Source organism: Onychomys torridus, chromosome 4 (assembly GCF_903995425.1).
Source record: "Onychomys torridus chromosome 4, mOncTor1.1, whole genome shotgun sequence".
Lineage (NCBI taxonomy): Eukaryota > Metazoa > Chordata > Mammalia > Rodentia > Cricetidae > Onychomys > Onychomys torridus.
The window spans coordinates 110,368,913-110,395,541 of NC_050446.1; the positions used below are offsets into that span (position 1 = coordinate 110,368,913).

General features: G+C 43.4%; 1 protein-coding gene across 13 annotated transcripts in view; it reads left to right on the plus strand.

Moving 5' to 3' along the window:
- Plcb4 (phospholipase C beta 4) overlaps window positions 1-26,629 on the plus strand; it is a 378,383-nt gene that overhangs the window by 225,915 nt on the left and 125,839 nt on the right. For all 13 annotated transcript variants that reach the window (XM_036183210.1, XM_036183211.1, XM_036183212.1 and 10 more), the window contains one exon: window positions 3,369-3,467. In XM_036183210.1, the coding sequence (XP_036039103.1) occupies window positions 3,384-3,467 (84 nt within the window). In that variant the 5' untranslated portion in view covers window positions 3,369-3,383. The remainder of the gene's footprint in view (window positions 1-3,368; window positions 3,468-26,629) is intronic.

Consider the following 26,629-nt stretch of genomic DNA (forward strand, 5'->3'; position numbering starts at 1 on the left):
TTATTGGATAGCTACAAAGCTGTTAAGATGACATGGACCCAAAAAACACTCGAAATACTATCAACAGAGGTGTTGTCTGTGTTCATTTCTTGCTCTGTTCCCAGGCCCTTCACAATATGATTGGCCTTTGGAAACCCTGAGCAGCTGCAGGAATCCAGTCCATGTGTCTCTAGAACCACTGTAAAGAGTCACCACAGATGAGTGGCTGAACGCAGCAGAAAATTTCCTCTTACACAAGTTTGAAATGAAGGTGTTCTCAGGGCCACATCCCCCAGTCTCTAGGGAGGATTAATTTCTGGCCTCTTTCACCTTCTGGTGTCCTTGGCTTGTGGCTGCATTGCTCTGGTCTCTGCCTTCATGGCCACATTGCTTCTTTTTCTGTCTCTGCCTCATGTTTCTCTTATAACGACACTTTTGATTATATTTAGAGCTCACAAGAATGATGCAGAACTACCTTCCCATCTCAAGATCTGCAGTCACATCTTCAAAGTCCCTTTTTGCCCTATAAAGTAACATTCATAGCACTTAGTATGTGAGTGTGTTTGGGGGAACATTATGTAGCTCACCATCCCAGCCAGGTATCTTGGATATACCTGATTTTATATACTATACCCTGCCCATCCTATACCTAAAACTGAGATATGTGTCCAATAACAAATATTGTTTGCTAAAATTTTGATCGGAGCTGGCCTAGGATTTTGGAGTGGGTGAGCAATGTTTTCTTTGTAGTTAATCCTGCACTCTTGGGGTAGCAGTATCAATGCCAAGTGCAGTAACCCCTCCATAAAGAATGAAGGGTGGTTTATTCTCAGCCAAACATAAGTGACTTCAGCTTTTCCTTAGAAATGTGAATTCTCTTTGCCATGAATGGCATTCCCCCTTCCCCACCCAGTGGTTGTATGAACTTCAATGGATACAGAACACAGACAGTCATAAATCAATGTATTTATGAAATACATTGCTGGAGACAGCAGCTAGGTAGGTTACAGCAAACTAAGAAAAATACTGTTAAAGGGTTCAGATGCTCTCTTTGCACTTTGGAGTTGGTGAAAGCTAATAGTCTGCAGACAGTAGCTCTAATCATCAGAAGGATGTTAGGTCAGGTAAAGTGTGGGATGATGATTGGCCATCAACATGGCCTAAGATAAATTTGGCTTTGCATCTGCAGCATTCTAACTCTACAGTCAGGAAGTCCTGATCAGCCTGTCAGCCTGCAGAATCTTGAACATAGCTATGGATTTTTCAGTGAACTTTAGGTGATAGCAGACTGGCAAGTCTTGATGATCATGTTATGTCCAAGGGACACATTTTAAAATCCCATTGTAAGCTTAGCAATTCAATGGGTTTAAATAAAGATGCTGGACAGAGTAAGACAAGCAAACAACAAACAAGCAACTTCCTTCCTCAGTTTATCCAGCAGTGCTGTGTGATGTCAGGCCATCTCCATGGCGGTTGTACATGCCCTTGAATATCTGGCCTCTCAGCAGCCCCTCACAGGTCCTCTGTGCTCTTGTGCTAGCGGCCCGTTTCTCATCATGTTCTTTAGAAGGAGCTTTCTGCCATCTCTTAGGAAGTGAGCCAGCCCATCTGGGACTCCCCTCCTAGCTTGTCCCTTCCAAGCTGTCTGTAGTCTTGGGAGATTGTCCTCAGCTGGTGGTGTAAACTAATCTGTCCAGTTGTGTAAGAATGCAGACAATGGGCCCATGCAAAGCCCACTGGCTTCCTTCCAGTAGCTGCTCTGTGTGTTTACACTGGAAAGGCTGCCTCATTGTGTCAGCTCTTTGATGGTCCCCTTGAAATCCCCACCCTCCTCAGGTGCTTCCTCTCCCCTGGAGCCTGGGTAGTGATGGAGGAAGAGAAGGAGGTAGGTAAACCTTCAGGTCCCTTGTAGGTGAGGACTTCCAAGGCAGGCAGAGAATCTGCATGGAAGAACATTTGGCACAGACTGTAACCATATTTAGCTGGGGGATTTGAGTTGATTACAAAAGGTGGATAATGGCCAGTCCCTTCCCCATTTCTTCAAAAGGTAGCCACTCATCCTTTGGGGATTTTCTGCACCCAATTGGATTGGTAAGCAAACCTTTATTGGCTTCTTATTTTAAAAATCAGTTGCGTGGGTCAGCATTTTCTAGTGCTAGGTCATTGTCTTCATTGTGTCATCGATGTAAAACAAGCCAGCCACTGCCCCTATTGTCAGGCCTCAGGAAGTGTGTGTCAAAGAATGCCATTTCCCCCAGTTTAAGAATCAAACAAATTTGGGGTACTTTACTGCCATTTTCCCAAAATGCCTCTTTCCTTGGTCTGATCCTTAGATCTCTGAAAAAAATTAAACGAGAAATGGCTTCCACCACCATTGCTGATGTTCTCCCTAGAAAGCAGAGCCAGAGGCCAGCATCCTTGGTCCCTAGGTTCCCTCAGCTATCCCAGTTTCCAGAGGCCTTCATGCAGTTAAGTCATCTGGATGGAATGGATGCTTCAGTGGGAGGTGAATATTTCAGTAGTGGGAACAGTAGAGAAGGCCGAGAATCGATCCCTTTCTGGATGCTTATGCCTGGGTACTTGTATCGATCCTGGGAGAATCAGAGTTGAACTAGTGAAAGACAACAGAGCTGGTTAGAAACCCTCTTTTCATGTTTGACATGAGTCTTTTATATTAAAGGTCTCTGCTTCCTGTTCCTTTCTAAATTAAAACAAAGGTAAAAAGGGCAAGGGGTAGTTGGCATGAGTTACAACATCCTAGACACTCTACAGAGAAATCCCTTGTCTCTTCATATACATTCTGGCAAGCCCCCAATGCTCCTTGGTATATATTGTGTTCTTTTGTGTTTCTTCCATTCCTCTCTCTTTTCCTTTCCATAGCCAGGGTCTTTGGTTGTTGCCCTGATGGCCTTGAACTCCTGCCTCAGTGGTTCAAGTAGTTGGAATTCTAAGTGTGTGCCGCCGTTTCTGCCTCACCACCTTTTTTTTTTTTTTTTGTATTAAAAAGTTGGTTTGTATGTCTGTTTGTGGTTATAGGGGTTGGACCCAGGGCTTCACAGAGGCTAAGCACACAATACTACTGAGTTACACCCCACACTCACTATAATGCTTTTTTGGTATTTCATGCTGACAGTGGTTTCCCGTGTGTGGTTATTGAGGTGGTCCATGGGAGCATTTCTCTCTGCAGATATTTCAGATATGTGAAGTGTGTCTCCAAGTTTAGAGACCAGGAGGAGGAATGCTGGGGTCAGATGATGCCAAGGCATACGAAGGAAGATAACTTACAACCTTTACCACACATTTAAAGAAAATAAATACAAAACGTTTGAGCTGTGACAAGCACTTGCACTTTAATGTTGTACACTAATGAGAAATTTGTTCTTCCCCAGGTCTTGAATATCATCATGGCCAAACCTTATGAATTTAACTGGCAGAAAGAAGTGCCATCCTTCTTGCAGGAAGGGGCAGTTTTTGACAGATACGAAGAGGTAAAAAGTGCTGTTGTTTTTTCTCCCCCTGCTCAAAACAATCTAATGATTATCTATTTTAATCACAGTACTGAGCATTCTTTCATGTAAGCAACATCTTTAAGGCTTATAAATTATAATGGATGGAAGGTAAGTTGTGGGATGGAATAATAATAATAATAATATACTGTCAGTGACTTGCTGAATGATCACCATGGGCCCGATAAAATAATAGCAATAGTGAGTGTCATTTATTGAGTGACTTCCTCATGCCAAGCTGCCTTCTTAGTACTCCATGTGTGTTATTTCATTTCACCAACAACTCCTTATAAGGTAGTTGCTACTGTTGTGGTTTTACAGATAGGGTTCACACAGGAACGGTTTGGTTTAATGGAGTGTTTTTGGCAAGCTTTCCTCGTAAACCTTTCTATTTGTTATAAATGCAGCAAGGATTGGACCTGTTGCTAGTCGTTTGTTTGCTTGTTTCATTTGTACAAGCTGTTATGACCAAAGCTTTGCATACCTCTGCCTCTGTGCCTTTGGAAAATACCAGTGGCGCCAGGCTTCCAATACAGCCAGGCATTGAGGCCACCAATGTGCTAGAAGGGCCAGGAAGGTGGGTTGAAGCCTTACCTTGAATGCTTGAATTTGAGGTGACCTTAGGAAGGGTATACGCTGAAAGTGGTATATTTTTATAAGGTAAAGTAAAGGTAAAACGCATTCACTTAGAGCCAAAGTTGATTCCTTTCAAATCATTGAAATATGATGGCTGGTACCCAGCCCCCTGAGGTTCAGCATGTCAGACACAGAAATGCCTTTGCCCCTGGTAACTCAGTAGCACCTCATTCTTTCCACCATGTGTTATGAGAGTCACATTTTTTCAGAAAACAAAATCAAAAAAGCAAATGTTGAACCAAAATGAGGTCATTTTTTCTTACTTTGAGTTCAGTTTTTGAAACGATAGTATTCATATGTCTAACTTTAGCACAAATGAAGTATAATCACTTCAGCTGTAAATCATATAAATCAGAACAACACCCCCACCACCAGAATCAATCACCGAATTGCCTGGCAGTTTTCTTAAGAATTAAATTGGGTACTCTTTCTTCACTGTTTAAATGGTTTCCATATTCTGCACTCTTTGAGAGAGAGAGAGAGAGAGAGAGAGAGAGAGAGAAAAGAGAGAAGAAGAAGAAGAAGAAGAAGAAGAAGAAGAAGAAGAAGAAGAAGAAGCAGCAGAAGCAGCTTCCCATTGTCTCATTTCCCATCAGTTTCCTACACATATCCTCTGTGTTCATCACAGTCAATCCCTCATGACTGTTTTCTCCTCCTGAGATATACCTGTTTGTGTTTGTTTAATTGGTGAACTTCTCCTCATCCTTCAGGACTCAGATGAGAATCTTCACTTGTCGGGTATTTCCTTGCCCCACTCACTAAGTGATAGCTCCTTTGTGCCAGCAGAAGGCTTCTTTCAAGTGTTACACTGCCATCACATTTTATTTAATGTTTCTCTCTTTTTAAAAGTAGTTTGCATTTCTTGAGGCCACAGGCTAGGTTTTACTTATTTTTCCTCATCCCAGGTACTAGCTGAATGCTCTTGACTGTCAAGCTCATTGTAATATTTAACCTCCTGAAGGATTTTATAAAACCAAATGTGATTGGTTATTTTCCTTCCGTCCTCCCTCTCTTCCTTCCTTTCTTCTTTAGTGGTTGAACCTGGAGCCTCAAACAGGCCAAAAAGGGGGTTACGACTGAAATTTACTCCCAGATTTTTTCTTGATAATTGAAATAAGAATAAGACTTGATAATCCTTGAAGCACAAATGAGATCTGAAGTTCTACAGATTCAAAGTATTAGGGTAAACTACATGAAATATGTATCATTTAAATAGCTTATTATTTCCAACTGTTTCATACACAGAGTAAGTTATATAAGTGACTATCTTCAATTCCCACAATTTGGCAAAGTCAGGGACTTAAAACTTCAATCCAAGGCTTCTATCTGATCAACTGCTCTAAGTTGGGTACCACTGACCAGATGGCTGTGCAGGTAACAAAAAAATCACTGTTCTCTCTCATTGATAGGCAGTAGCTGAGACTCCTATTTTTTTAAGCTGAGACTTAAAAAGGGGGGAAAAACATAAGAATTTATGTAACTTGTTTGATACGAGGATAGGAGCCTTGCAAACACTCAAACGGGCATGTTATAGAGAAACATTTGTATGCTCTGTGGGGAGCAGATAGTCATGGTGGAGTGAGATCAACAAGGAAGGGTGTGTGATTTCTGGAATGTTAGTCAACTGAGAGACTCAGCAAGTAAGATGGTTCAGATTCTTCTGTGTCCCTCTGGCTTCTTCTAGAGTAACGTTCCTTTCCCCAGGCTAGGGAGGACCCCTCTGGAATGGGAATTTATTGACCTCTTTTATGCCATGTCAGATACATTTGTATGGCCTGCTTCTGGGAAAGTGGGAAAAAGTAAACTTGGAAGTGGAGATGATCTTCCTAAGTCTACCAGTCTCTCAAGCAGCTAGGGGCTGTATTTTGGGGTAGTAGATTCCAACCCCTTCAGTGGTTCTGTAGTGTGGGCCAGTGTGAGACATCACTTCTTGACTGTTAAAGTGACCCAAATGATTTTCAGATTTCTAAGGCAATCTGGAATTTTCCAGCCTTGGGAAATTTGTAAGATAATTTTAAAATATTACTTGTTTTCTCATAAACTAGAGGGTCACCTGGAAGAGACTGAATGTGACCACTGGCAGAATTTGATCTTTCTTGGTGCCAGTAAACAGATGTATACCAGAGAAAAGGCACTTGTTTGGGGGAAGAAAGTGAAGTAGGATTTGATGCATTGGGGGGCGGGGGGATGACTCCATCCTTCACGCTCCTTTGTTTCTCCAGATGACTCCCTTTGGTTTTGAATCAGAGCAACTCATATTTTGAAAATCCTAGTTTCCTGTGCTTCTCTGGGCATGTGCATTTTCTCTAAATATGAGGGTGAAGAGAACCTAGAAGGAAGAAACCCAAACAAGTATTAAAGTCAGTCTAGCTAAGCTTACCTTTTCAGAGAGCCATTTCATGAGAACTGCTGTGAAAGATGAAGCAGAGTCTATTAACTTTATAGAGTAAAAACAGTGTTCTATCCTAGGAACACATCAAACCAGAAAGCCAAATAATGTTTCAAGCTGAGTGGCAGCCAATTTTTCTTATTACTTTCCAGTTCTATAAGATGCAATTTTATTTTTTGGAGACATAGCCATTAAACTGTTCACTTGTAAAAATGTAGTAAGAAAAAGGTTGTTTCTTTGGTTTGTGAGTAAACAACCCTGAGACGTGACAGCTGACTGCCGGTGGGAAGAACAGGAACTAGAGAAAAGGAAATACAAGCATCTAGAAGTGTCATAACACATGGCGCTGACTTGTGAAGGAACATACATGTTTTCTACTCCAGATAATGCCTACTGAATCTGCCTCGATAAATTAGCTTCCCCATGGGAAAAGCTGAATAGTTGTGGAGTTTTTGTTTTAATAATTGTCAATGTGTGTATTGCTTTTAAGCATTCTTTTTGTTCTTTCTGTATTCTGGGGGAATTCCTTTGAGGCAGCAGAAATTTAAAAACTGCACTCTGCAAGAGCATCGGTTGTAGCACCCATTTCTACTGCCACACTACTCCCATTAATATATCTGTTCTTTCCTAACTCAGTTTGACTTATAAGCTACTTAGGTACAAAATATATTTTGTTAGCTAAAAAGAAATGTTTAATATAAGAGCCTAAAGAATTCTTCTTGTGACTGAGTATGATGGCACATCTTTAATCTCAGCATTCTGGTGGCAGAGGCAGACGTATCTCAGTGAGTTTACAAAGCGAGTTCCAGGACAGCCAGAGCTACATAGAGAAACCCTGTCTTGAAAAACAAACAAACAAACAAACAAACAAACAAACAAACAAAAGAATTCCTCATGCAGAAGAGAAGGGCAGTGGTGCTTTGCAGATGTGCACAGCTTAGATGTCTCCCTGGCTTCCTCTGACTCCTCTCCATGAGCTTTGGTGTTGTCTGTATTTCCCAGCATTCCTTGGTGCTCAGACTTTCTTAATGGTGCTTCCCACCCTCCAACACTGTTTTCAGTCTCAGTTTCCTTCTCTGTTGCTGCTCCAAATTGTTTTGCCCCTGAAACCCATTCTGACACCCAATCCCATTAACACTTGGGTATCGTGTATTTGAAAATGACTTTGGGTAGAAATGCCGTGGCAGCTGATGAGAATGAAAGCACTTTATGACAAAACCCCAACACTCTGGAGTAAGTTCCATTACCCGAACCTCTTTGTGAAGGGTGCTGTTGTCTACATCTGCCACCAAGGTGCATGGTCTATGTTCTGCCTTTAAAATGTTTGAACTGTTATTTTTATTTATTTATTTATTTATTTATTTATTTATTTATTTGTGTGTGTGTGTGTGTGTGTGTGTGTGTGTGTGTGTGTGTGTATGTATGTATGCACCTGCACATGTGTAGAGGTCAGAGAACAACTTACTGGATTTGGTTCTCTCCTTGGAATTTGTGAAGGTCTGGGATCAAACTCAGGTTGTCAGGCTTGGCGGCAAGTGCCCTTACCCTCTGGGTCATCTCATCCCCACACCCTTTTACAATTTAGTCACTCTTCTAGAATCTTCTCTTAGTTCTTTCTTTTCATCTTTTACAGATTTGACTCTCAAATACCTATAAAAGATAAAAATCCCCATCTCAACCAAGGAGAGAACATTCTGGTCCTTCCCCATCCAGAGTTACCCACTCCTTGCGGACTCTCCACCTTTCACCTTACATTAGCTTGTAGGGCAGCATTCCTGCTCAACATTCCAGAGTTTACAAAGAGCCTTGCCCTTCCCTTTGTCCTTTGTCTGCTATCTTAAGCTAGATTTCTACAGAACTTCTGTGCTGAACCTGGGCTCCCCATGATAGCAGCCACAGGCTATGCATGGATATCGTGGGTTTGCAATGTGGCTAGTGGGATTCAAGATTTGAGTTTTATTTTATTTTAGTTAATTTAAATTTAAACCTACATAGTTACCTTCTTGTAGCTTGTGACTATCATTGGACTATATATATAGGCAGTTATATCAAATTACAACCAAAATTTAAAAACTTCCTGCTCCCCTTCCATGGCAAAGAAATCACTCAGTTCCCTTCATCTGAATCTGCTAAACCTTTCCAGCTCCTTCTTCATAGGGACAGTCCGAACAGGAATTTAAATATTTCATAGCAGTCTCTGGCCAGCCACCAGTACCCTCCCCATACCCTAAATTTCCTTAGTCTCACTCAGGAGATTCCTTGTCTTTTTTATTGTCAATAGGCAAAAATCACACTGACTTAGTTTGGGGGTCTTCATTGTTTTAATCTCTCCCTTGTCCTCTCTGAGTTCCTCTACACTTCCTAGGCAAATGCTCTCACACTGAGCTGTACTCCTAGACTGGCTGTAGTTTAATTCTACAGTCAAGCAACACTCCATCCCATGTTTGAAAGTCAGTGTTTTACTAGTGGAAAAGCTGGATTTGCAGACCAAAAAGGGCCAAAGAAAGGATAAACCGAAAAGACAAAAGCATTGGGCATTGCAGTTACTTCCTTGTAAGGAGGGAAAATGAGTGCTTACTGTTATAAATGTGACTTTAGGTCACGTTGTCATGTGAGGATAAATTCAGAAAGCAGCCTGTCTAGGAGAGCTGGCTACACCCCATCTCTCTTGGATCCTGGAAAGGTAGGATAACACAGAGTTGTATTTGGTAAGGTGGTACATTGGCATGAGGGATACCATTTAGATTTCTTGTCTGGGCTGTTGGGCCTCAAGCAGGTTTGATCTACATGTGGCCCCCAGGGCTCCCCCTCTACACAAAGAGAAGGAGAGACAGCTGGTGGCTACAATGGCTTCCAGGAAAATGGAAGCCGCTGTTGCAGGGGCCAGAGGCAGGAGCGGGTGCAAAGTGCAGACAAGGGGCCGGGCTACCTTGTGGAACACAGTATGCAATTTAGCAGATGCCCTGGCATTCCCCCTGAGGAGGCCTTTTCCAACGTAGTTTCCATGGAAATATTTTCATTGAAACATATAACTTCCCCTAAAACACAGTTCCAGGATGGAAAGCTAGTCAAGAGAGTCTTCTTTTAGTATGAGACCTGAATCACATGATTCTTTATTTAAAACAAACAAATCCCAGTATTTGTAATTGATACAATAATGGGTAGCAGATCAAATAATAGTAAGTTCTTTCATAAAACAAAACCATTTGAGGAAGGGCCTCTTAAATAGTGCCCATATGACTTTGAAAGAAATATGTGGTCATCCTTCTTGCTTCCAAACTTCGGCCAGTTTAGCTTGTACCTTACAAGGTCTGGATATTGGGTGACAAGAACAAGGACTAGGATAGTAGCACCTGGCATTTCCACCGAAGGGTACTTGGAATGCACGATGGTCACCACAGTTGTGCTTACTAGTTCTCAGCTTTTAGAATTGAGCTGAGTATACTGTTTAGTTTACTGTCAGTTTACAACTGATCAAACAGAACCACACCAATAACCAGCCAACAAAGAAACATTGTAAGTAAGGTGCCAGCAGACGTTGGAATGGAACACTGCAGGAGAATACAGGTTTATATGCTCAGGGGAGCTAAGGTTGATGACTGCCAATGCATAACGTAGAACTTAGGTCTAATTTTTAAATGTAAAAGGAGTCAAAGGTAGCCAATAAGAAAGTGAATAGTTGCAATGATATGGTGGGAGGGGCCTTTGGCAGGTTTGGAGCCAAGGTGCCCCATGGTGGGTGAGAGACAGAGATGCCATGTGCAGGCAGTGCTGAGTGAAGAGTTGTATTTGGTGGGGGGAAGAGAGAGGGAATGGGGAAAGAGAAAGAGAAGGGGGCGAGAGTGCACACCTCCTGGGAATGGAAAGAAAGAGAGAGGGGGAGGGGAGTTTTCTTTTTTAAGGGGGACTTTATGTCAGGATGCAGGGTGGGTCCCCAAGGGGTGGGACAGAATGCCAACAATAGTAATACATTCTCTATTTTAGAGTATATTGAGAATTAAAAAAAGACTCTGAATGGAATTAAATCTATTTTTTTATTTATTTAAATCTTTTAAAATTCATTTTACATACCAACCACAGATCCCCCTCTCATCCCTCCTCCTTTTCCCTTCCCCTACCTTCCCTGTTCCCCCCCCATCCCATCCTCCAAAAGAGTAAGTCCTCTCATGTAAAGTTGAGGCAGGACCAAGCCCCTTCCCCTGTATCAAGCGTGAGGGAACAAGGTATCCAACCATAGGTAGTGGGTGCCAGAAAGCCAGCTCACGGGCCAGAGATAGATCCTGATTCCACTCCAACAGACTCAGCTACAAAACTGTCTCCCATATGCAGAGGGCCTAGCCTGGCCCCATGCAGGTTCCATAGCTGTTGGTCTGGAGTTCATGAGTTCCTATGAGCTTGGTTCAGTTGTCTCTGTAAAATCTCTAATTTTGTTCTATGAGGCTGAAGATTACAGTTGTCTACGGCATAATTTGTTCAGATACAAACTTTTTTGGTATGAATTATTTGTTTTTCAAGCTCTAGTCCATGATATAACTTCACTTTTTTTTTTTTTTTTTTTGGGTTTTTCGAGGCAGGGTTTCTCCGTGTAGCTTTGCGCCTTTCCTGGAACTCACTTGGTAGTCCAGGCTGGCCTGGCTCTGCCTCCCGAGTGCTGGGATTAAAGGTGTGCGCCACCACTGCCCGGCCTATAACTTCACTTTTAAAAACAAAACCAAGTTTGAATGTCATGTTTACTTCTTTGAAGCTTCAAGTCCACTCCCGAGGTTCCCAGTGCTTCTCCCACACCCCTCCACTTCTCTCAACCATCATGAGAAAAGAACGATGGTTGGATATACTCCCATAGGATAAGAGAGAAAGGAGCAGAGGCTTCAGAGGGCTGAACTGAAGACCACAGAGAGGAAGCTTCACATAGGCTGAGTCCTGACTGACAGTTCAATCAACCAACCAAAATACAGCTAAAATGAAGGGTGGGGCCAGTAGTTTGTACAAAGGCTGGTGTGTGTGACTGGCGAATGTCTGTCTATCCAGTGGAGGCAGAGAATAATGTGGCCTGGGACCCAGGTTGAAATGAACTTTCTAGCCCAAGGCTGCGATTAGATCCTAATGCCACAGGGAGCCTTTGATGTACTTTCGGTAGTGAATAGGAAGGGTCTGGTTAGTGAATGGAAGGAAGGAGACAAGGCTGGATTCTCCATGTCAGCCACCTAGAAGAGCAGAGGTAGGTTGAAGGAGTAATTGCACAGTTGGTTAGACACGTGGGGAAACAGTGTGTTGAGTATGGGTATAAAAACCATGGGCTTTTTGGAGTTGATGAGTAGAGCAGAGAGTGATGAGAGAGGTAGGGGGCAGAATGTAGCTATGGTAACTGACACAGTAGAAGAGATAAGAGTGGTAAGATAGGGGTGCAGAGGTAGATGTGGTAACTGACGCAGGAATCCCGGCAGTTAGGAAGCAAGGCAGCAAAAATGTAGGCAGGCGGAAGGAGGGGACCTTTGTGGGTGTGCTTAGGGTGTTTTTAGGCCTGAGGTGGGGAAAGGGCTGCAACAAGGACAGAAGTTCTTCCATGTGTGGTTTAAAAAAAAACAAAACCAGAGTCCACAGAATTTAGTCAAAAATAAGGTGAATAGAAAGGAAATTAGAGAAGGCAGTAAAACACCTTAGAAAAAGAGCAAGTGCATTTTCCTCCTCCTCTTTCCCTCCCAGGGTGATCACTGGTGTCCTGGTGGGTGGGATTAAGAACAGGCCCTCTAGGGCCTGCTCCACATGGCCTTGGCGGTGTGTGGTGCTGCACCAGCAGAGGTCAGAAGTGTTTTCTTTTAAATATTGAAGTACTGTTTTTTAAAAATATGTGGTGTATGCCAAACAGCTATTGTAGACTTTCTAAAGAAGATCCTGTTGTTAGCCTCTCCCCTCTCCCCTTGTCATGAGAAAGAGAGGAAGGGAATCTAGACATCCGGAGGCTGAGGGTCGGAACACAGCCAGTGCTCAAAAGCTTCCTCTCTACCTGTCCACATAGTGCAGTCACCTGGAGAGCCTTTCCCATGTTGATTTCTGCTTCCTCGTAAGATTCTTGTAAGTGGCATAAGGCTCAGCCATGAACAGAATTTCAAAAAGGAAATCTGGATAGGGGGCTCCAATGTGTAGCTAAGACTGAGGACCATTCATTGCCTTAAAGAAGAAATCTTTGGGAATGTTGATGTGCTTACTGGATGATGATTTCAGAGTAAGTGGCTGATGTAGATTTATCAGGAAGTTTACAAGTCAGATATGCAAGACAATTTGGAAAAAATTAACTTTCAGGTTTAAATGTTCTAATTATGATACTGTATATATTTGCATGAATATATCAGACATTCTGAATACTGTATATGAATTTTTATGTAGTTCATTTGGCCATAACAGTTCCCCACTACAGCTTATCAATGTTAAAAACAAAACAAAACAAAACAAAAAAACCCTACAGTACATGTGACCCTTATGTGATCCAGAAATGTACTTTGATCTAGCAGAGGCACCATGATGTCATATCTGCTATCATGACAAGGTTCTGTGAAAGAAATGAGAAAATATTTTCTTAGATGAGATTTAGAGTAGGTTAGAAGACATAAAGGCCTCTTCTTGAAGGCATTGCCAGTTATGCTTTAATAGGATAGGTTCGTTTAAACATGCAGGGCCGGCCAGCCACCATTCACAAAGCTGAGATAACCCAGGCAACAAGATAAAGTCTCAGACTTTGTTGACTTGATATTTTAGTGGCAGGATAGACAATAAATGGGTGGACACAAATAAGCAATTAAATGTCCAGTAATGTTAGTTGTAGTTCTAAAAGGAGTGATAGCAGAGATGGACACTCAGGAGTACAGGAAGGAGCAGTGGTATGGATGGGCTAGGTAGGAAGGGGGACTTGATTTAGGAGGTGATGTGATGGGGCAGCTGATAAGATGGAACCAGCTTGGTCAAGAGCAAACCAAAAAGCCTGCTAAGACATGGAACCTGTAGATGAACGGCTGGAAGGCAGAACGAATCAGAATATTAAAGATCAGGACCAAAGTTGGACTGGGAGTCAATAACAGTAGCAAAGTTAGAAAGTGCTGGGGGGTTGCCTCCTGTAGAGCAGAGGTTGCAAAGTGAGGGTCCCTGACCAGCATCTTCAGTACCAGCAAAGCTTTGGGCCCAATCAACATGCCGCCTTAAAGAGACTTCAAGGATGGGCTAAGCCACTTAGATTCTAATGAAGCCCTCAGAGAGAGTTGCTGTATACTCAAGTGTGAGATCAACATTGTGGAACTAGGTCAGGAGCTTACATTTCATCCTCATTGCTGTGTGCAAAGTGATTTTCAACATGGACTGACATGATGTGATTTGCAATTTGGAGACAGCTATTGTGGGCTGTTTAAAGAATGGTTTATAACATGTGATGTTAGTCAATGTTCCACCATTATAAAATATCCATGTAATTAGCTGGTAACTGGTAAGTTGCCCAGCTCTAATTTACGCACTCAGGAGGCTAAGGCTATAAAGCAAGTTCTAGGCCAGCCTGTGCTACATAGCAGGATTCTTTCTCAAATCCTTTCTCAAAACTTCCTAGGTTGGAGAACAGTAGTAGAGCTCCTGTCTAGAGTTTTGGGTTCAATCTGTCACACTACTAGAGTGATCAAGGAAGGGAGAGAGGAGGAGAGGAAGCAAGGCAGAGACAATTTATTTTGGCTCACAATTTTCAAGGGTCTGGTGCCAGGTCAGGGGGCCATTTGGGCATAAGGTGGCAGTAATAGGAAGCACAGTTTGGAGCTGGCACATCCCAGTGATGTAAAGACATCCCACCAAGACCCACCTCTTAAAGTTCTACCACCACTCAGTAGTGTTACCTTGGTTTCAAATTCCAAACTATAGTAGGGGACCTGCAGGTTGGGGAGTACCAGGACTTCAAGGAATGTGAGTTTGAGTCTTTGTCCTTCCTCTGACCTGCTATATCTCCAGCCTGTTTGTGTGGGTTTTTTTTTTTTGTTTGTTTGTTTGTTTGTTTGTTTTTTTTGTGTGTGTGTGCGTGTGTGTGCGTGCGTGCGTGCGTGCGCGTGCGTGCGTGCGTGCGTGCGTGCGTGTGTGTGTGTGTGTGTGTGTGTGTGTGTGTTTGAGACATGGCCCTGCTGGGTTGCCCAGGCTGGCCTCCAAGTCCTGAATACAAGTTGTTGCAGCTGCTTAAACACCCTGAGTAACAGGGAATTAGAGACTTGTGCCACCATACCCAGCTCTGGGGCTTTAAACTCTGACACAGCCATGTCCCTTGAATGCCTAGGCAATCTTCTGAACAGTGCTGTGGTAGAAATTGAGGAAGTGAAGAGGGAGGGTCTGAGAAGCGTGGGTCTTTTTCCCCAGTAATTCCTGTGTTGTACCCTCCTTCAGCCATTTTCTTGTCTTCGCAGCCAAGTGACTTTTCCTTCCTATGATAAAGGCTGTGGCCTGGCACTTGGGCATTACATCACTTGGCTTAATCTCTGAAACAACACAGAAACGCAAGTGCTAATGTCTGCCAAGCTCTTGTAAAAACACCCAGGTCAGTTCCTTCCTCCAGACCAGCCTTTGAAATAACACTGTTGATAATGTTATCTAAGCATGTGATATTTAAAGAAAGACTCCCATGGTTTGGAAAGTCCTGGCAAATATGGGTCTGAAGACAATAGACTGTGGTATGAGCCATAGCCCTGACATTTACAAGTTAAGACCTTGAGTGGCTCCTTTCTTGGTCTCTCTTCAAATGCAAACCACAAATGGACCCCAGAGGGTCATTCTCTCAGAGTATAAGGACTCAGTATGTATATGTTTCTTCAGATTGAAGGTTCCATCACACTTGACACATTGTGGGTTTTCTTATGTCCCAAGTGCTTACCCAAAGTAAATAAAATATTCAGGCAAGGGGGTGGAGAGATGGCTTAGAGGTTAAGAGCACTGGCTGTTCGTCCAGATATCCTGAGTTCAATTCCCAGCAACCACATGATGGTTTACAACCATCTGTAATGAAATCTGATGCATTCTTCTGGCTTGCATGGATGCAGGCAGAACACTGTATGCATAATAAATAAATAAATATTTTTAAAAAAATACTCAGGTAAACAATCAGGGAGCATGTAAAGAGCACAATCTGGCAAGAGCTATTGCTGATCTTCCTGTAAGCATACTCCTGAACCACACTCTGAAGGGTTGGTATAAATGCCTTTTAGCCTCTCACACCTCTCAGCATGAGCAGTTGAGTGACAGAAATCCAGGACAACGGTGGGTTTTGCTGCACACATTTTGCTACACATGAGCATGTTTACTCATAAAGTAAGATCCTATGAGTGATTTCAAGACCCAAAGTTTCTAGTTCCACTTTCAGTCCCCCAAAATCTAGTTGTATATGAGCTAGAGATGGGAGGAGACGCTCATGACTGGGGTGAGAGAATGTGTGTAATACTAAATGAGAGACGTGGTAAAGAATGCTACGTTGCGTGCCCAGGGATCCTAGAATCTGAAGAAAGGCAGACCTAAAACTGCAGGAGTGAACAGAGATGGTTTCTCTGAGGAAGATTTGCCAACCTCAGGGAATGTTACAGAGGTTCTGAGGATGGGGATGGGCCTAGTTTGTGACCTCAAATCTGTTGATAAGATTTGGAAGAGAAAGAAGGGATATGTTAGGAATGTAAAGAAAGGGAGTTTGAAAAAACTGGATTATTGTTACAAATCTCATCAACTTTTGCTGCCTAGCAAACCACTGCCAGGACTAATAAGCTAAGACAGCAAACATTCACACACAGAGCATGATTCACACACATTATTACATAGAACCAAATAATTTGGTGAAGGAGGAGTAAAAAGAAATGCATTCAGAGTTGTAGAAGTGTTCTCCTAGAAAATATAAATATGTTTTATAGAAACAAAATTCTTATTCCATGGAACTGTAAGTAATTGCATAAAATACCTATTGTAGTCTGTCCTATAATTTTTTTCATGCATTAGTGTCTTCAAACTTTTCTGTGGTATACATCTTTTAAAACTGAAAATGCATGTGTGCGGTTATCTCAAAGTAGTGGAAATGTAGACAGACACACCCCATGCTTAGTTTTTCACACTGCATGCTGCTCTTTAGCCAGTGTTTACCTTAGCAAACTGTTCTTTTTGTAAGATTTATTTTTGTTTGTAATTATGAGTATGGGTAAATGTCTGTGTTCATATGAGTGCAGATGTCCTCTGAGACCAGAAGAGGGCATTAGATCCCCTGGAGCTCTAGTCACAGGCGGATGTGAGCAGCCTGATGTGGGTGTTGGGAATCCTATGCAAGAGCAGTGCTTACTTTTATCCACTAATCCACCTCTCCAGCCCTAAACTATTCTAATAAGGTGCTTTCATCACTTATAAATGTTCTACTATTCAATCTTTGTACAGAGGTATTAGTGTATCATGTTTGTCAAATAACTATATTTTTCTATATTTGATTATAAAAATGAGCATAGTTTCAAATATCAACTTGCACTTTTTCTACTTAGCACTAAGGTTTGTTATTTCTTGATGGTCTTGCCAAATCAATAATGTCGGCTTGTCCTCACACTCCGGGTGTTTTCTGTAAATTAAGTACTTAGTTACTGATAGGGATTTATATTTTGGAGGTGCTTGATCTAGCTACAAAGAAAAGTTAGCAATCTCTCCATTGTAAGATGGTCCTAAAAGTTTCAATTATGTTTATTTTTGTCCTATGATAATGCTAGACCTGTATGATGGGAGCAGCTAAGAGAGCTCATCATTATAGTTTAAAAACTGTGCATAAGATTTGTTTTATTGTATCTAAATTTGCTTCTGCTGAATGGTACCTTCCCCATCCAAGTGGTGGCAGACATGAAGAAAATGGTTGTGTGGAACAAAACAAGATGATATGTGGTTGTTTATGTGATTTGCCATTCTGAGTATCAGTGCTCTGGGTGAGCCTAGGTTGGCTTTTGCAGCAAATGGCCACACTTCCATCTCACCAGAATCACCCAAAGCCTCTTGGAAACGGCAGTGCAGTTTCTTAAGTCCAATAGTAGGCTGTTCAATAGCCCACAGCAAGTCACAGGCAGCCCTGTCTCAGAATTGGAGATGGGAGAATACAATACAGATGTCAAAGGATTGGAAGCAGGGAGGGTGAAGGAGTGTGACCCCTTTACTGCTAACCTCAATTTCTTAAGGTGCCCTCACAGACCTGGGTCAGTTGACCAGGTGTAGAGTTGGGTCAACATACCTTTTTGTAAAATACATAAAAGAAACAAACAATAAAATAAACAGTGCATGTTTTAGGTGTGGTGAGACATGTTGTCACAACTGCTGTACCTTGTCCTCTTAGCACAAAGACAGCCGTGGAGGACACAGGAAATAAGTGCAGTGCTCCCATGAAATGGTGCTTTCAGAAGCAGGTGGCAGGCTAGATAGGAGAAATGATGACAGAGATGAGTAACAAGTCAGTTTTGATGATAATGCTGGGGTGGTTTCCCTTCACACCCTTCTGTCTAGCTCTGCATTTTCTGTCTGATACGTTTTGGACTCAACCCTTTCTCTTCCTTTCCCCTTTACGCTTCTCTGTCAGCCTTTGCTTCAGGTGAAGTCCCTCTTGTCTTTGTGTGCTCATATCATTTTCTTCTCTGGTTTCTCTGAATTTTCTTTTCTTCTTAAAGGTGGAAGGTAATTGTGTTTCTTCGGGTAATGGAAACATCTCAGCCATGGGATAGTTTGAAAGTCAGTGCTAGGAGAACTCTAAGACTTGAGATCCGAGCCACTAGCAGGGTAGAAGGACAGCTTGTTTATGAGAAGATGCGAGACAGAGATGCATCCATTAGGGAAGTGTGAAGGAAGTCTGGGATGACTTCGATTTACGCAGAGTTTGTGGAAACAAAACAGGAAGAAAGTCTGTAAACAGTGAGTCAATACAATTAAAATGTAAGGGAGTAGCTCTGCTGCTCGGGCCTTGCACGTGTCACTGTGCTGTGCTAAAGAATTTAATTAAAACTCTAATGGCAAAATTACAGAGCTGGATTCTCTCTGGGTCCTTTTCAGCCTTCAGTTTAAGTAAGAGAAGCTTGATGTTAGTTAGTTCAGGTCATATGTCTGGGCTACAGGTGAATAAATAAGGTAATGGTAGCAAGGGCATGCTTTTGATTATAGAGATGAGTGCATCCCTGTGGTCTCTAGACTGGAGAGGAAGTTCAAGTCCCATCCAGCTTTATTTTCTTATTCTTTGCTAATGCATATGGTCTAGCCATTGAATTAATAGAACTAATTTAGGTGTGAGTAGGTAAAGAGTCAATTGAAATATACAGCACGTTTAAAAGTAACTTTAGCCGTGTGATAGTGCATGCCTTTGATCCCAGCACTTGGGAGGCAGACAGACGCAGGTGGATCTCAAAGCCAGCCTGGTCTACAGAGTGAGTTCTAGGACAGCCAGGGCTAGACAGAGAAACCTTGTCTGGCAAAACTGAACAAATAAGCAAAAAGTAACTTTAAATGCTTTCTTAAGAAAATTGCACGTATTATTTATTTCCCATGTGATCTTGTGTGAATTAATTCTGTTAATTAATCCTAAAATTTAGGAGGGATAATTTTAGTTACTGCCACTTGTTGGGGATTTTAGAGGAGGTACTGCACTGGTTAGGCAGGGTTCTCTAGCAGAAGAACTGGTAGGATATTTGTGATACATAGGAAGAGATTCATTATGAGGGATTGGCCCCTGAACCCAAAAGCTGAGAGGTCTGTGACCTTTTGTCTATATTATATTCTATAAGCTGGAGGCCTGTCTAAATGTCAGATGTCTGAGAGCAGAGAGCCAATGTCCAAACCCGAAGGTCTAAGGGTCAGAGCACCAGTAACCAAGAGCAGGAGAGAAAGAGTAGACGCTTCCCTATCTGATCTGTGGGTCTTCCACAGGATCTGGGTGCCATACGTTAGTGAGAATAAATCATCTTAATCTATCCACCAGCACAATGACTGGCGTCTCCCAGAAATACCCCTGCATCCACACACCAATGAGACGCTGTATCAATTCTCTGGGTTCCCCTTAGCCCATTCAAGTTAATGTGTCAGTTGGCCATCATGGGCATTTACTCCTTTAGTGCTTTCAGGGGGAAATGGGTACCTTGCTGAGAGAACACCCACTCCCACTATATCTGGACTTAGTGCTCTGTGAAAGGTATTCAAACATTTCATTTCAGCTGCATAACAACCCTGTTAATTTTTGTTTCTTTGTTTGTTTTGGCCTCATTTTTTGGTCTGCAAAACAGGGGCTTAGAATGGTTAAACTCCTTGCTTGAGGTTCCAAAACTGGTCAGGGGCTGAGCAGAGGTTTCATGCCAGCCTGTCTACAGTGGGTCTCCAAGTGTAGTACAATCACCTTCAGCAGCAGTAGCACCCACATGTTAGGAAAGCAGTTCTTCAGGCCCTCCCTAGACTTACAAAATGAGACATTCAGAGGACTTACTTATTCCAGCAGTCTGTGTTTCAAGAGCTGTCCCAGTGATTTGAAAGACAGATGGAGCTCAAGCTTGTGAACAATGAGGCAATAGCAAGATGAGGGAATTTAGACTAACTAGAAAGAGATACAAAATTTAATGCTTCTAAAGCTCTTTACTGCTAATCTCCCTCAAGCAGGAAGTCATGATAAAGAAAGAGAAACTTCTGAGAAAACAACAAACAAACAAACAAACAAACTTCCTTTCCTAGGTCCATACAGATTCATTTTTCAGTGTGTGTCTTGTGTGCATGTGTTATATGTACTTGTTAGTGCATGTAGGTGTGTGTGTGTGCGTGTGCGTGTGCGCTTGCGTGTATGTAAATCAGAGGCAGACATTGGATGTCTTTTTTAATTGCTCTCCAGCCTTATTTCCTTAGAGGGTCTCTCCCCTAATATGAAGTTGTAGCATGAATCTTAAATGGTCTTATTAATAAAAACAAATCCGGGCCAGGTATTGGGGTGAATGCTGGAAGATCAGAGAAGCAGAACAAGCTACAGCTACCTCACCTCGCCAGTTCCTCAGCTGATCCTGTTTCCTCAGACTGGAAGCTTATGTGTCCTCATCCAAATGGGTCCAGCTGAACTAAAAGTTTAACCAGCCAAATGCTTCTAGTTTCTGGTCTTCATGCCTTATATATCTTTCTGTTTCTGCCATCACTCCCTGGGATTAAAGGCTCACTTCTTGGGATTAAAGACGTGTGTCACCGTGCCTGGCTGTTTCCAATGTGGCCTTGAACTCACAGAGATCCAGAGGTATTTCTGTCTCTGGAATGCTAGGATTAAAGGCATGAGTGCCACCATTTTCTAGCCTCTGTATCTAATGGCTGTCTGTTCTCTGACCCCAGATAAATTTATTAGGGTGCACAATATTTTGGGGAACACAATACCACCACATGAAGTCATCCTTTTGGCTAGGCTGGCTGGCCAGTGAGCTTCAGAACTGCCCATCTCAGCCCTCTCCCACACTGGGCTTACAGGGCACATGTACTGTGCTTGGCTTTTTGTCTGGGTTCTGGAGATCCAAACCCGGATCCTTATGCCTCCAAATCAGGCTCTTTACCAAGTAAGCTATCTTCCTAGCCCTGAACATAATAGATTCCATTGAGTGTTTCTACGTGCTGGGATCAGTGTGCACATAGCATTTGACACCAACCTTGAAAACCTCAGGTGCTTGTGAAGTTTTGAGAGCTAAATTAGGTTATTTTCGAGAATTTATAAGAAAGAAAGATTTGGATCATTTGAGGAGCTATGTATCAGCCAGCAAGTAGTAAGAGTGGATCCATGGTCCAGAACTGGCTATTGGTAAGGAGGCTCTACTCGTCACAGCTACATCTATGACACAGAACAGCTGCTGGCCCAGAATCATTTTTGGATGATAAATATGAATATAAAAATATATAATTAAAAGCAATCTTTCTTAAATTGAATAAAGGAAGCTAGAATCAATGATCTGTTTGTGTGTAGATGGATTTTATGCCTACTCTTTGAGAATCTGATGTCTCCTCCTTGCCCAGCAGGTGCACTGAGCTACATCCAGGCCCCACAGAGCTGTTCAGCTCTTTTAGTCACCGTTTACTTTAGCTAGTCTAGAGCATAATGATAATGTCACAGGTTTTTAATCCAATTCTTTTAGGAAAATAAGGACAGAAAGGAATTATTTTTTTTTTCTGTAATTGCCCCTAAGTGCCCCTAGCAGCACCAACCGGTTCCCTAATGATCAATAAAATGAGCCATAAGGATATGAAGCCTTAACCAGGGATTTTTCAGTAGCTAATTGTTTGAGGAGGGAAAGGTAGGTAAGATGAACATAATGTTTTCTTTCAGTTGATGGGAGTAGACTTAATACCTTTTTAGCAAGAAAGCCTATCTTTTTAATAACTTACTGTGATTTTTAATAAATCATTAAGAGGTATATGATTTCTATACTTCTTTCTCTGAAAGCCACAAATAATAAGTGATTACTAGGAAGTGCACTTTGTCAAAGTGTTGGTCCAAGTGTTTGGGGGTGGGGGGCAGAGACATCTTCCAGGAGTTTGGGCTGACCCTCCCTATTAAGGCATCTGAGAACAGCTCCTCAGCCCATGTTCTGTCTCCTGCCTAGATGTCTTCTCACAAGTACTCAGTAGGGAAAGTGATCCCTGTGGTTCTGGTGAGGTGCAGGGAGGCTCCTGGGCTGGTACTGCTCACCAGAGCAAAGTTACCTGGATGGTGTTTGCAAGTAAAGGAAGGATTCTCGTAGTAAATGGTCTGTAGTCTTTGAGAAAAAGTTCTTTCCAGAAGCTTAAAATATAGAGTTAGTTAAGGGCTGGGTTTGGAACTGCACAGAAATAGGCATAATTTTGGCTTTGCTGGGCAGAGATGTGACCTTGTCTGTCTTAAACTCACTAAGAATAAGCTTCTTTAGTTAAAAAATAGGAGTGAAAAATACCTACCTAGTGTTGCCTTTATAGGGCTTAAATAAGACGGGCCATTTTAGAATGTAAATCACAGTATGCACATTCAGTAGTTTCATATCTAACTACAAATCATTTCCAAAGTCTTTTTTGTGGTGGGTAAATTGTCTATATGACCCACTATTTTACTGTTCCCTGAACATGGCAGGCATGTTCTGATTCTAGGCATTTGCATCCTGCCTTTATTTTTATTCATTTTTATTCTCATTCTCCATCCCTCCTCCTTCCTGCCCAAATGAAGTTACTTCCTACAGGCCTTCTTGGCCATTTCACCTCACTCTTCCATTTTTTTTTTTTTAAATCTTTACATTTATTACTATACAACATTTCTTTGGTTTCTTTTTATTTCCAGAATTTCCATGAAGCATAAGAGCTGGCAGCAGAGACTTTTTATTGATTTATTACTCTATCCCAGCAAGGAGTTCAGGCACTACCCAGTGAATGTTTAAGAAGTACTTATTGTGATCTACTAATTCCTAAGTTATGAATTCCAGATGCAAACTTATGACAATTTAAGTGATTCCTTAATTTTGAAGATTTTAAGGCTCCCTGGGAACTAGAGCTGACTACTGAAAGAAACCAGCCGAAGGTGTATACCCCATGGCTACTGTAGAGGTATGGCCCTCGAACCTCCTTTCACAAGAAACTTACCAAGGAGTGGATAGTCAGCCGTGTGTGGCAGTGGGGCTGCTGCTGCTTGAGTAGTTCCTTTGGACATTCACAATGAACAAACACTACCGAAGAGGTGGCACGTGCTGGCCCACTTGAGAGAGGCTCCTGCCCTCTCCCCCCATCTGCTGTATTGTGAGGCCTCGGGGCCCACTCTTGTTCTTCTCTTCTCTTCTTTGGAATGTTCTTGCTGGACTCTGGCCCAGAATGCTCTGCTGCCTCTTCCTGAATCCCCTGCTTCCTCTGTCACAGGCATTTGGTGAGCTTTTCCATCAAGCTCAGTTCTCATGGTGGTGGTGTCTCTGGCTTGGTGGTCTAAAGGAATCAGCAGCCCTTTCTCCTGTTGGGAAGGTCACTTACTGAGTCACCAGGAACCAAGCTGACTGCTCACCAGGAGTCCCTCTGTGGGGTGGTGGCAGTGTCTATGCATGGTGCTACAGCAGTCACTGCACCTCCCCTACACAGGCAGAAGAGTTACAGAGCCAGCATTGGTCCCAGGCTTCGGTGGGGACTGTGCATTTGAGACCCAGTGGGAGCCATTCTATAATACAAAGAGCAAGAGAGGGGCTTCCTGTGGAGCGGTTTAGAAGAGCAGCTTCAGAGGCCATGTGGTTAAGAAGAATTGCGCACATTCTGTGAAAAGTACATGAAATCCAGTCATGTACACAGAGCAAGAGTTGAAAATGTTCTTTATTCTATCCGCCTTTTCAGATACAAGTGTTTCCTGTCACTGTTTTTAATTACTTGGTACAATGTATTATTCTGGAACAAATAATTTTAATTAGAGATGCTTACCATAAAAATGAGTTCATTATCTTTCTATCATATTTGAAATACATCTCGAAAATATAACTGTTGTTTGTAGAATTTGAAGGTTCAGGAGAGGGGGGAACAGGATATATTTCTCTGATATTGGTAGGAATATTTATTCCAAATCCTACTTATTTGCCTGCGGAGCTTGGAATAAGCTGCCCCTTCAATTTACCCTTCCCTTAGTTACTCAGACACCCAATTTTGACTAATGTGACAAGTTCCCTGTCCTCGAAAGTTCCTGTGAGTAACTTACTACTTTGCTTGAAGACTTGTTTTGTTGTTCCGTTTTCTGTATGTGCAGAGGCAGTTGTTGAGTGCTTTAGCAATAATTTCTTTATGCTTCTTCTATCAAGAACCAGGGGGCCACCCACAGCAGTGTCCCATTATAGACCACAGCAGTGACCCACTGTAGACCACAGCAGTGTCCCACTGTAGATCACAGCAGTGTCCCACTGTAGTCCACAGCAGTGTCCCACTGTAGCACCCCCAGCAGTGTCCGACTGTAGACCACAGCAGTGTCCCACTGTAGACCACAGCAGTGTCCCACTGTAGACCACAGCGATGTCCCACTGTAGATCACAGCGGTGTCCCACTGTAGACCACAGCAGTATCCCACTATAGCACCCCCAGCAGTGTCCCACTGTAGCACCCACAGCAGTGTCCCACTGTAGCACCCACAGCAGTGTCCCACTGTAGACCATAGCGATGTCCTACTGTAGATCAGAGCAGTGTCCCACTGTAGATCACAGCAGTGTCCCACTGTAGACCACAGCAGTGTCCGACTGTAGATCACAGCAGTGTCCCACTGTAGATCACAGCAGTGTCCCACTGTAGACCACAGCAGTGTCCTGCTATAGACCACAGCGATGTCCCACTGTAGCACCCCCAGCAGTGTCCCACTGTAGCACCCCCAGCAGTGTCCCACAGTAGCACCCACAGCAGTGTCCCACTGTAGACCACAGCAGTGTCCCACTGTAGCACCCACAGCAGTGTCCCACTGTAGATCACAGCAGTGTCCCACTGTAGACCACAGCAGTGTCCCACTGTAGACCACAGTAGTGTCCAACTGTAGACCACAGCAGTGTCCCACTGTAGACCACAGCAGTGTCCCACTGTAGATCACAGCAGTGTCCCAGTGTAGATCACAGCAGTGTCCCACTGTAGCACCCACAGCAGTGTCCCACTGTAGACCACAGCAGTGTCCCACTGTAGATCACAGCAGTGTCCCACTGTAGATCACAGCAGTGTCCCACTGTAGACCACAGCAGTGTCCCACTGTAGCACCCACAGCAGTGTCCCACTGTAGACCACAGCAGTGTCCCACTGTGGACCGCAGCAGTGTCCCACTGTAGCACCCACAGCAGTGTCCCGCTGTAGACCACAGCAGACCACAGTAGTGTCGCACTATAGATCACAGCAGTGTCCCACTGTAGACCACAGCAGTGTCCCACTGTAGCACCCACAGCAGTGTCCCACTGTAGACCACAGCAGTGTCCCACTGTAGACCACAGCGATGTCCTACTGTAGATCACAGCAGTGTCCCATTGTAGATCACAGCAGTGTCCCACTGTAGACCACAGCAGTGTCCCACTGTAGATCACAGCAGTGTCCCACTGTAGACCACAGCAGTGTCCTGCTATAGACCACAGCAATGTCCCACTGTAGCACCCCCAGCAGTGTCCCACTGTAGCACCCCCAGCAGTGTCCCACAGTAGCACCCACAGCAGTGTCCCACTGTAGACCACAGCAGTGTCCCACTGTAGCACCCACAGCAGTGTCCCACTGTAGATCACAGCAGTGTCCCACTGTAGACCACAGCAGTGTCCCACAGTAGACCACAGCAGTGTCCTGCTATAGACCACAGCGATGTCCCACTGTAGCACCCACAGCAGTGTCCCACTGTAGATCACAGCAGTGTCCCACTGTAGATCACAGCAGTGTCCCACTGTAGACCACAGTAGTGTCCCACTGTAGACCACAGCAGTGTCCCACTGTAGATCACAGCAGTGTCCCACTGTAGACCGCAGCAGTGTCCCACTGTAGCACCCACAGCAGTGTCCCACTGTAGACCACAGCAGTGTCCCACTGTGGACCGCAGCAGTGTCCCACTGTAGCACCCACAGCATTGTCCCGCTGTAGACCACAGCAGACCACAGTAGTGTCCCACTATAGATCACAGCAGTGTCCCACTGTAGACCACAGCAGTGTCCCACTGTAGCACCCACAGCAGTGTCCCACAGTAGCACCCCCAGCAGTGTCCCACTGTAGCACCCCCAGCAGTGTCCCACTGTAGCACCCCCAGCAGTGTCCCACTGTAGCACCCCCAGCAGTGTCCCACTGTAGCACCCACAGCAGTGTCCCACTGTAGACCACAGCAGTGTCCCACTGTAGATCACAGCAGTGTCCCACTATAGCACCCACAGCAGTGTCCCACTGTAGACCACAGCAGTGTCCCACTATAGCACAGAGGCCCCTGGGAATCTGAGCATCCATTTACCTGAAAATGCTCACATCAGAGGTGCTCTGGGAAAAAAGGACGAAGAGAAACAAACATGGAGATATTGGCTTCTCCAGCTGACTACCCTTATAAATTAGGTTGCAAGAGATTAAGCATCTTTATTTTGAGGTAAAGGAAAAGACAGAAATCTACTGCTATTGATGAACCCAAGATAAGCCTTGA